Genomic DNA, 12097 nt, shown 5'->3' with positions numbered 1-12097 from the left:
AGGGATAGGCTACCCACTCCAGTATTCTTGCCTGGAGACTTCCTTGGACAGAGGAGCCTAGCAGGCTACAGTCCATGGGGTCGAAAGAGTCGGACACAACTTAGTGGCTAAACCACCTCTTTCACCTTCATCAACAGGCTTAGTTCCTCTTCTCTCTCTGCCATAAGGGTAGTGTCATCTGCATATCTGAGGTTATTAATATTTCTCCCGGCAATCTAGACTCTTAATGCTACACCTAAAAAAAATGAAGAGTCTAGTGTAGGCATGAGTGGCCGTCAAGCTGGCTGAGGGATCCAGGCTGCACCTGGTCTGGAGGGAACTGTAAGCAAGGCAGGTTCCACCTCGGCAAAACATATGCTGATTTAATCTGGATTTTTTTTTTCCATTTATTTTTACTAGTTGGAGGCTAATTACTTTACAATATTGTAGTGGCTTTTGTCATACATTGACATGAATCAGCCATGGATTTACATGTATTTCCCCATCCCGATCCCGATTTAATCAGAAAGCCCTGAGTGTTGGTTTCAGCCTGATACAGAGGTTTTAAAATTCCTTCTATTTCCCGACATTGATAGTTATTTACACATCCCGGCAGAGCAGGCATAGGTCCTGCTATGCAAGCTACAAAAACCTCCACAAAGTTCTCTCTCTTAGAGAACTCTGAAATTCACTTAGCACCATGATAATAGTATGATTTCCTCTGAAAGAAAACTGCGTGGTAGAAAAAGCTTTGCTAATATGCCCAATTGGTGTGTGATTTAAATCAGACACTCTCAAAACATTTTACCTGTTTTAATGGATCTTTATGATGCTTTGGTGCTATTATCTTTATTTTTTTAAAAAAAACCAAAAAGCAGAGCCACTGAGGAAAAAAGATCTAAGAGAGAGAGAGAGAAATTGTGTGACATCACTCAGAAATGACTGAACTAGGGGAGGAGAAAGAAAGAGAGAAAGAGAGGAAGGAGAGAGAGACCTACAAAGAGAAAAGCTGAGAAAAATGAAAACAGGTATCTTCTCTGCATCTGTGAGGTTCCCATCCTTCCCTCACCTTTTATACAGAACAGACCAATAGCTGAACTAGCAGCAGCCTGGCGGATGGAGGGCAGGGTGTCACAGGAGTGAGGAGCCAGGAGGCCGAGGAGTGAGCCGATCTTAAAATTCTCTGGTGCCTGAAGGATAAAGGAGGATCCCGAGGTGATGGGGTGGCTTGATGATGTTCCAGGATAGTCCCAACACTGGATATTAAGTTATTGTTTTCTCCATGCAGATCCTTAGAATAAAATGGAATCTCGGACTTTCCAAGCGGACAGGCAAGCAAAGACAACTGAATCGCTTCACTCCCCTCCCCCCAATCCCCACTCCCCGCCCCCCACAACCCCTCAGCCGCCCCGTGATTGTACTCACAATGCTGTGGGTTAGGGTGGACCTCAGGGTGGTTCTCTGGAAAAACTGCCTGGACGGGAGATCCATCACACAGGAGTTTTGGATTCCATTGGTCTCCGAGGTCCTTGTTAGCAAGCAATGACATCCACCCATTCCAGGGGCTTACTCACCTCGACATCATTTGTCAGCACTTTCGCGGTGATCTGGAAGGCTCTCTCTCTTTCCCAGTCTTTTTGTGAGACAAGCCACATTCGGAGAAGCTGTTGGTCAAAGAGTACAAGTTCAGTTCAGTTTAGTTGCTCAGTTGTGTCCAACTCTTTGCAACCCCATGAACTGCAGCATGCCAGGCCTCCCTGTCCATCACTTACCCAAACTCATGTCCATTGATTCGGTGATGCCATCCAACCATCTCATCCTCTATTGTTCCCTTTTCCTCCTGCCCTCAATCTTTCCCAGCATCAGCGTCTTTTCAAATGAATCAGCTGTTCGCATCAGGTGGCCAAAGTATTGGAGTTTCAGCTTCAACATCAGACTTTCCAATGAACACCCAGGACTGATCTCTTTTAGGATGGACTGGGTGGGTCTCCTTGCAGTCCAAGGGACTCTCAAGAGTCTTCTCCAACACCACAGTTCAAAAGCATCAATTCTTCTGCGCTCAGCTTTCTTTATAGTCCAACTCTTACATCCATACATGACTACTGGAAAAACCATAGCTTTGACAAGATGGACCTTTGTTGGCAAAGTAATGTCTCTGCTTTTTAATATGCTGTCTAGGTTGGTCATAACTTTCCTTCCAAGGAGTAAGCGTCTTTTAATTTCATGACTGCAATCACCATCTGCAGTGATTTTGGAGCCCCCAAAAATAAAGTCAGCCACTGTCTCTACTATTTCCCCATCTATTCGCCATGAAGTGATGGGACCAGAACCATGATCTTAGCTTTCTGAATGTTGAGCTTTAAGCCAACTTTTTCACTTTCCTTAAAAGGCTCTTTAGTTCTTTGCTTTCTGCCACAAGGGTAGTGTCATCTGCATATCTGAGGTTATTGATATTTCTCCTGGCAATCGCGATTCCAGCTTGTGCTTCATTCAGTCCAGCATTTCTCATGATGTCCTCTGCAAATAAGTTAAATAAGCAGCGTGACAATATACAGCCTTGACGTACTCCTTTTCCTATATGGAACCAGTCTGTTGTTCCATGCCTAGTTCTAACTGTTGTTTCCTGACCTACATACAGGTTTCTCAAGAAGCAGGTCAGGTGGTCTGGTATTCCCATCTCTTTCAGAATTTTCCACAGTTTATTGTGATCCACACAGTCAAAGGCTTTCGCATAATCAATAAAGCAGAAATAGATGTTTTCCTGGAACTCTCTTGTTTTTTCGATGATCCAGTGGATGTTGGCAATTTGATCTCTGGTTCCTCTGCCTTTTCCAAAACCAGCTTGAACATCTGGAAGTCCATATATTGCTGAAGCCTAGCCTGGAGAATTTTGAGCATTACTTTAGTAACATGTGAGATAAGTGCAATTGTGTGGTAGTTTGAGCATTCTTTGGCATTTCCTTTCTTTGGGATTGGAATGAAAACTGACCTTTTCCAGTCCTGTGACCACTGCTGAGTTTTCCAAATTTGCTGGCATATTGAGTGCAGCACTTTCACACCATCATCTTTTAGGATTTGAAATAGCTCAACTGAGATTCCATCACCTCCACTAGCTTTGTTCATAGTGATGTTTCCTAAGGCCTACTTGACTTCCCATTCCAGGATGTCTGGCTCTAGGTGAGTGATCACACCATCGTGATTATCTGGGTCATGAAGATCTTTTTCGTACAGTTCTTCTGTATATTCTTGCCACCTCTTCTTAATATCTTCAGCTTTTCTTAGGTTCATACCATTTTTGTCCTTTATTGAGCTCATCTTTGCATGAAATCTTCCCTTGGTATAACTTTTTTATTGAAGAGATCTCTAGTCTTTCCCATTCTATTGTTTTCCTCTATTTCTTTGCATTGTTTGCTGAGGAAGGCTTTCTTATCTCTCCTCACTATTCTTTGGAAATCTGCATTCAAATGGGTTTATCTTTCCTTTTCTCCTTTGCTTCTCGCTTCTCTTCTTTTTACAGTTAATTGGTAAGGCTTCCTCAGACAGGCATTTTGCTTTTTTGCATTTCTTTTTCTTGGGGGTGGTCTTGATCCCTGTCTCCTGTACAATGTAATGAACCTCCGTCCATAGTTCATCAGGCACTTGTCTATCAGATCTAGTCCCTTAAATCTATTTCTCACTTCTACTGTATAATCATAAGGGATTTGATTTAGGTCATACCTGAATGGTTTAGTGGTTTTCCCTACTTTCTTCAATTTAAGTCTGAATTTGGCAATAAGGAGTTCATGATCTGAGCCATAGTCCACTCCCAGTCTTGTTTTTGCTGACTATATAGAGCTTCTCCATCTTTGGCTGCAAAGAATATAATCACTCTGATTTTGGTGTTGGCCATCTGGTGATGTCCATGTGTAGAGTCTTCTCTTGTGTTGTTGAAAGAGGGTGTTTGCTATAACCAATGCATTCTCTTGGCAAAACTCTATTAGCCTTTGCCCTGCTTCATGCTGTACTCCAAGGTCAAATTTGCATGTTACTCCAGGTGTTTCTTGATTTCCTACTTTTGCATTACAGTCTGCTATAATGAAAAAGGCATCTTTTTGGGGTGTTAGTTCTAAAAGGTCGTGTAGGTCTTCATAGAACTGTTCAACTTCAGCTTCTTCAGGGTTAATGGTCAGGGCATAGACTTAGATTAGCATGATATTGAATAGTTTGCCTTGGAAATGAACAGAGATCATTCTGTCATTTTTGAGATTGCATCCAAGTACTGCATTTTGGACTCTCTTGTTGACTATGATGGCTACTCCAATTCTTCTAAGGGATTCCTGCCCACAGTAGTTGATATAATGGTCATCTGAGTTAAAATCACCCATTCCAGTCCATTTTAGTTAGCTGATTCCTAGAATGTCAACGTTCACTCTTGCCATCTCCTCTTTGATCACTTCCAGTTTGCCTTGATTTTGGATCTAACATTCCAGGTTCCTATGCAATATTGCTCTTTACAGCATCAGATCTTGCTTCTATCACCAGTCACATCCACAACTGGGTGTTGTTTTTGCTTTGGCTCCATCCCTTCATTCTTTCTGAAGTTATTTCTCCACTGATCTCCAGTAGCATATTGGAAATATTGATCTCCTTTCCTTAGTAACTTTCATATTCATCCCTTCTTGTTCTCTCACTCTTGCCCTGCCTCTTCTGGAATAGGGTGCTGGCCTCCCCACAAACACTGTGTAAGTGGGCTGGCTCTGTGGTGTTGGTGGGGGGCTAGGTGGGTCAGGCTGGACGAGTCCCCTGGACGAGGCTGAGTTTGGGGGTGCCCTGGAGCACAGGTTAGGGCCCATGGGACCTACTCACATTGAACATTTCTTGGCAGTCCTCTGCTTTCATGCTATCCCACATCATGGTCTTCAGCAGCTTTCCGAGAGCGTCCATGGATCGTTCGTAGAGAAACTGAAATCGAAATGAGTGCGAGTGAGGCCGAGGGCAGCATGTTCATTCAAGTTCATTCATTCTACCTGGCTCTTCACCCTCCTCCAGGCTTGCCCCCACATACTTGGATGTGCTCCTTGTCTTTGTCTGTCTCGCCCTCATTTCTGAGTTTTTCCAGGGGTGGAAGGGGCAGCAGCCTCCGAATATTCTCCTCAAGAATATTAAGATGTTCATTCAGTGCGAGTTGAGGTTTCAGTTTACTGAAACGAGAACCAATTGGAGGAGTGGATATTATATCACCAAACAACACATATCTCAGTCGAGTTCCTGAGAACTGAGGATCTGAAGGGGCTTGAAGGAGTCAGATGCATTTCTGATGGGAATACAGTGTTGAAGGAGATGGTAACAGGAGTAGAGAGAGATTGGGGACATAAAACCAGACTGTAGGTCTAATTTATTACAATGATAAACAAACCATCACTTGCTTGGTGTTACTTAACCCTTTATTATATGACCTAGCATTTATCTACTTGTTTTTTTCAGCACTCAAGTTATGAGTACATGTGTGTGTGTGTGTGTGAGATTGAGAGAGAGAAGAGAGATTCTAAGTTTGGAGCAGTGAGTTTTATCAATTTCATATGTCCTCTCATGTCATATGCAGTCCCTGGTCACTCAGTCTGGAAAGAATCCACCTACAATGCTGGAGACACAGGTTTGATCCCTGGGTGGGGAAGATCTCCTGGAGAAGGAAAGAGCAACCCCCTCCACTATTCTTTCATGGGAAATCCCATGGACAGAGGAGTCTTGTGGGCTGTTCCCCACGTAGTTGCAAGAATGGAACACAACTTAGTGACTAAACCACCACCTAGAAACACATGAGTAAATGACACTGGAACCTTCCTTTTCCTTTCTCACTATCTGACATATAGTATAGACATCACGAGGATATAGAGAAACCTGGACGTAACTTAGGAAAATGTAAGTATCCAATAAATATGAAAAACTCCATTTGTTATTAAATAAATGTAAGTTAAGACAATACAACACTGTTTGCCCACAACAAAATTAGCAAAGAAATAAAAAATGATGACACTGTCAGAGAAGGGGGAAATTGGTTCTCTGGATGGCTCAGCTGGTAAAGAATCTGCTTGCGATGTGGGAGATCTGGGTTTGATCTCTGATTTGGGAAGATCCCCTGGACAAGGAAAAGGCTACCCACTCCAGTATTCTGGCCTGGAGAATTCCATGGACTACAGTCCATGGGGTTGCAAAGAGTCTGATACGACTGATAGATTTTCACTTTCACAGAGGAGTAAAAGTCAGTAAAGCTGGGACAGCTTTATTGACTATTAAATGTGTTGATATATAGTGTGCAATCTTCTCATCCTTATTGTCTGGCTGGCTATGTAAAAATATCAACTTATTGAGGCATAATTTATGCACAACAAGCTGCATCCATTTAAAGTGTGCAATCAAATAAATTTCACACTCACAAAATTACCACTGTAATCAATATAGAACATTGCTATCAGTCCCCAGTTTTTCCTGATGCATCTTGCAGTTCATCTGTTCCTCCACCCTGGCCCAAGGTAACCACTGATTTGCTTTCTGTCATTAGTCTTCAAGTTCTACAGGTGTCCTGTCCATATGAGGGAAGCCTTTAGCTATATGTGGCTTTTGAACTCTTGAGTTGTTGCTGGTTTGATTTAAAATACACTGTAATTGTAAAATGCACTGGATTTTGAAGATGTAGTATGAAAATCATGTAAATCATCTTATTAATTCTTTATTTTAAATACATGTTGAAGTGCTCGCTTCGGCAGCACATATACTAAAATTGGAACGATACAGAGAAGATTAGCATGGCCCCTGCGCAAGGATGACACACAAATTCGTGAAGCGTTCCATATTTTTAACCACTTCTAAAAGAATGAAACTAGAACACTTTCTAACACCATGCACAAAAATAAACTCAAAATGGATTAAAGATCTAAATGTAAGACCAGAAATTATAAAACTCCTAGAGGAGAACATAGGCAAAACACTCTCCGACATAAACCACAGCAAGATCCTCTATGACCCACCCACCTCCCAGAATATTGGAAATAAAAGCAAAACTAAACAAATGGGACCTAATGAAACTTAAAAGCTTTTGCACAACAAAAGAAACTATAAGCAAGGTGAAAAGACAGCCCTCAGATTGGGAGAAAATAATAGCAAATGAAGAAACAGACAAAGGATTAATCTCAAAAATATACAAGCAACTCTTGAAGCTCAATTCCAGAAAAATAAATGACCTGATCAAAAAATGGGCCAAAGAACTAAACAGACATTTCTCCAAAGAAGACATACAGATGGCTAACAAACACATGAAAAGATGCTCAACATCACTCATTATCAGAGAAATGCAAATCAAAACCACAATGAGGTACCATTACACGCCAGTCAGGATGGCTACTATCTAAAAGTCTACAAGCAATAAATGCTGGAGAGGGTGTGGAGAAAAGGGAACCCTCTTACACTGTTGGTGGGAATGCAAACTAGTACAGCCGCTATGGAAAACAGTGTGGAGATTTCTTAAAAAACTGGAAATAGAACTGCCATATGACCCAGCAATCCCACTTCTGGGCATACACACCGAGGAAACCAGATCTGAAAGAGACACGTGCACCCCAATGTTCATCGCAGCACTGTTTATAATAGCCAGGACATGGAAGTAACCTAGATACCCATCAGCAGATGAATGGATAAGGAAGCTGTGGTACATATACACCATGGAATATTACTCAGCCGTTAAAAAGAATTCATTTGAATCAGTTCTAATGAGATGGATGAAACTGGAGCCCATTATACAGAGTGAAGTAAGCCAGAAAGATAAAGAACATTACAACATACTAACACATATATATGGAATTTAGAAAGATGGTAATGACAACCTTATATGCAAAACAGAAAAAGAGACACAGAAGTACAGAACAGACTTTTGAACTCTGTGGGAGAAGGTGAGGGTGGGATGTTGCGAAAGAACAGCATGTATATTATCTATGGTGAAACAGATCACCAGCCCAGGTGGGATGCATGAGACAAGTGCTCGGGCCTGGTGCACTGGGAAGACCCAGAGGAATCGGGTGGAGAGGGAGGTGGGAGGGGGGATCGGGATGGGGAATACATGTAAATCTATGGCTGATTCATATCAATGTATAACAAAACCCACTGAAAAAATAAATAAATAAAGAAAGAAAAAAAAAAAAGAACTGGAGAAAAAATAAATAAAATGCAAAATAAATAAATAAATAAATAAATGAATACATGTTGAAGTAATGTACTGAATATATTAGATTAAAATAATTATTAAAATTGATTTAATGTTTCTTTTTTACATATTTAATAGTGGCTACTAGAAAATTTTAAACAATAAATGTGACTTGTATTATACTTATTTCTACTCAACAATGCTGTTCTGGAACCTGGTTAATTCTTAATTCATCTTCAAGATTTCTTTGCACTTTCTTGAAACCTCCCTTATCTTTATAAATATGGGAACTTGTGCCTTTCCCTTATTTTGCTTCTTACTGAATTTTAGAAAAATTATGTGGATGTGTTTTGAATTAATTTCCCTTTGTTGGCTAAAACTCCTTCAGAGAAAGGTCATATTTTGTTCAACATTGTCTATTTAGAACCTAGCTCAATGTCTTGATACATGGATGCAACTCAATAATATTTATTGAACCAAATTGTCAGCTTTTATAATTAGATGTTCAGAGAACATTTTTTTGCATGAGGATGTTCATCAAAGTATTACTTACAGGTTTTAAAAACAAGAAATAGTTAAATGTAGCAATAGAAGGTTGATTAATAATCGAAGGTAACAATATGAGGCATATCTATGCATCAAGATATCAGGCAGTGATTAAAATATTTGTTACCTCAACATAATAAAGGCCATATATGAAAACCGTATAAGCTAACATCATGCTTAATGGTGAAAGACTGAAAACTTACCCTCTAAGATCAGGAACATGACAAAGATGCTATTTCTATTTAACATAATCCTGCAAGTCCCAGCCAGAGCAATAGATAAGAAAAATAAATAAAAGCCATCCAGACTGGAAAGGTAAAGTAAAATTATCTCTGTTTGCAGATGACATGATCTCATATATAGAGAATCCTAAAACATCTACAAAAATATTATAACTAATAAACAAATTCTTCAAAGTTGCAGAATACAAAATCAGCACACAAAAATCACTTCCATTTTTATACACTTAAAACAATGAATCATCAAAAAAGGAGTTAGCAATTCCATTTACAATAGCATCAAAAGAATAAAATACTTAGAAATAAACTTAACCAAGAAAGTGAAAGGCTTATACACAAAAAAACCACAAAATGATGCTGAAGGAAGTTAAGAAGACACAAATGAAGGGAAGGGTGTTTCATATTTCGATTGCAATACTTATTGTTGTTAAGATGTCCCTCTAAAGCAGTCTGCAGATTTAATGCAATACCTATCAGTATCCCAATGATACTTTTTGCAGAAATAGAAAAATCCATCCTAAAACTCACATGGAATCTCAAGGGACCTCAAATACCCAAAACTATTTTGAAAATGAACAAAGTTTGGGATCTCACACTTTTTGTTTTCAAAACTTATTACAAAACCACAGTAACCAAAACAGCATAGTACTGGCATAAACAAACAGACACACAAACCAGTGGAATACAATAGAAAGCCCAGAAGTAAACTCTAGTACATATGGTGAAATGATTTTCAACACATTCCAAGACCATTCAGAGGGGAATAATGTTGGATTTGGCAATGATTACTTGGATATGACACTAAAAGTACAAACAATGAAAATGCAAATAGACAAATGGGTCTACATCAAAATTAAAAATTTCTGTTCATGAAAGGCACAAATGATAGAGTAAAAAGACAACCTATGGAATGAGAGAAAATATTTACAAATCATATATGTGATAAGGGGTTAATAACCCTATCTAGAATAGAAAGAATATGAAAAGTATAAAAATATAAAGAACTACAACTCAACAAAAACAAAAGAGATAAATGACCCAATCAAAAAATGGGTCAAAGAACTAAACAGACATTTCTCCAAAGACATACAGATGGCTAACAAACACACGAAAGATGCTCAACATCACTCATTATCAGAGAAATGCAAATCAAAACCACAATGAGGTACCATTACACGCCAGTCAGGATGGCTGCTATCCAAAAGTCTACAAGCAATAAATGCTGGAGAGGGTGTGGAGAAAAGGGAACCCTCTTACACTGTTGGTGGGGATGCAAACTAGTACAGCCACTATGGAGAACAGTGTGGAGATTTCTTAAAAAACTAGAATTAGAATTGCCATATGACCCAGCAATCCCACTTCTGGGCATACACACCGAGGAAACCAGATCTGAAAGAGACACGTGCATCCCAATGTTCATCACAGCACTGTTTATAATAGCCAGGACAGGGAAGCAACCTAGATGCCCATCAGCAGATGAATGAATAAGGAAGCTGTGGTACATATACACCATGGAATATTACTCAGCCATTAAAAAGAATTCATTTGAATCAGTTCTAATGAGATGGATGAAACTGGAGCCCATTATACAGAGTGAAGTAAGCCAGAAAGATAGAGACCAATACAGTATACTAACGCATATATGTAGAATTTAGAAAGACGGTAATGAGAACCCTATATGCAAAACAGAAAAAGAGACACAGATGTACAGAGCAGAATTTTGGACTCTGTGGGAGAAGGCGAGGGTGGGATGTTTCAAGAGAACAGCATCGAAACATGTATATTATCTAGGGTGAAACAGATCACCAGCCCAGGCTGGATGCATGAGACAAGTGCTCGGGCCTGGTGCACTGGGAAGACCCAGAGGGATGGGATGGGGAGGGAGGTCGGAGCGGGGATCGGGATGGGGAATACATGTAAATCCATGGCTGATTCATGTCAATGTATGATAAAAGCCACTACAATATTGTAAAGTAATTAGCCTCCAACTAATAAAAATAAATGGAAAAAAAAATAAAGTCAATACCAGGCCAAAAAAAAAAAAAGAGAAAGAAATGAGAAAAATGGACAAAGGATCAAATATTTTTCCCAAGAAGATATGCAAACAGGCAATAAGCCTATAAAAAGACGCTCAAAGTCATTAATCATTTGAGAAAGGCAACTCAATGCTACCATGAGACACCATATTACACCCATTAGGATGGCTACTATAAAAACAAACAAAAATCAGAAAGTGACGGCAAGGATATGGAAAACTTAGGACACTTGTGTACTGTTGGTGAATATAAAATAGTGCCCTGCTATAAAAAACAGTATGGTCGTTCCTCAAAAGATTAAAAACAAGCTTGCCATCTGATCCAACAGGCTGACTCATGAGTATATGCAAAATAAGTAAAAGCAGGGTCCGGAAGAAATATCTATGTACCTATGTTCATAGCAGCATTATTTACAGTAGCCAAAATGTGAAAACCCCCCAACAGATGAATTTCCAATAGATGAATGGATTAACCAAGTACAGTGTACACATCAAACAGAATATTGTTCTGCCTTCAAAAGGAATGAAATTCTGATACACCCTACAACATGAATGGACCTTGAGGACATTATTCTAAGGAGAATAAGTCAGGCATCAAAAGACAAATACTATATGATGCTAGTGACATGAGTCACCTAAAGTATAAAATTCACAGAGACAGAATATAGGGTGGTAGTTTCCAGGGCTGATGGAAGGAGGAAATGAAGAGTTGATTAATGGGTACAGAGTTTCCATTTGGAAAGATGAAAAGATTTCTGGAGATTGGTTACACAATCATGTAAAAGTACTTAACACTACTGAACTGTACACTTAAAAATGGCTAAGATGATAAACATGTATATTTTACCACAATAAAAAATTTAATGAAAAGTGAATGATATTTGTGAAGAATTGGAAATAACATGGGAATATGTAAGATGAGGAAAAAAAATAGGATCAAAATTATATGCAGAGCAGAATTTCAGCTCTGTAATCAACATGGACAATTAGGAATAAAGAATTGAAGAAAATATACCAAAATTTTGATAATAGGGTAGGCTTAGGTATGATTTTTACTATTTTTAAAGAATCTCTGCAGTTTCCAAGTTTTAACAGTGAACTTCTATTTCTTTTACTGCAGGGGAA

The 12097-nt window shown here is 39.3% G+C and overlaps 1 protein-coding gene and 1 non-coding gene across 2 annotated transcripts in view; one reads left to right on the top strand and one right to left on the bottom strand.

The window, feature by feature from the left end:
* MROH2B (maestro heat like repeat family member 2B) overlaps positions 1-12097 on the bottom strand; it is a 62718-nt gene that overhangs the window by 21274 nt on the left and 29347 nt on the right. The window contains exons 15-18 of the mRNA XM_043887558.1: positions 5024-5159; positions 4825-4920; positions 1554-1643; positions 1049-1169 (exon numbers count right to left, since the gene is read on the bottom strand). Coding sequence (XP_043743493.1) covers positions 1049-1169; positions 1554-1643; positions 4825-4920; positions 5024-5159 — 443 coding nt within the window. The remainder of the gene's footprint in view (positions 1-1048; positions 1170-1553; positions 1644-4824; positions 4921-5023; positions 5160-12097) is intronic.
* On the top strand, positions 6707-6813 carry LOC122684009. Its single transcript, XR_006337906.1, has one exon. It is a non-coding gene; the product is annotated as a U6 spliceosomal RNA (small nuclear RNA).

Source organism: Cervus elaphus, chromosome 25 (assembly GCF_910594005.1).
Source record: "Cervus elaphus chromosome 25, mCerEla1.1, whole genome shotgun sequence".
NCBI lineage: Eukaryota > Metazoa > Chordata > Mammalia > Artiodactyla > Cervidae > Cervus > Cervus elaphus.
Note: the sequence above shows the minus strand (reverse complement) of the source record. Positions and strands in the feature narration are given on the sequence as shown.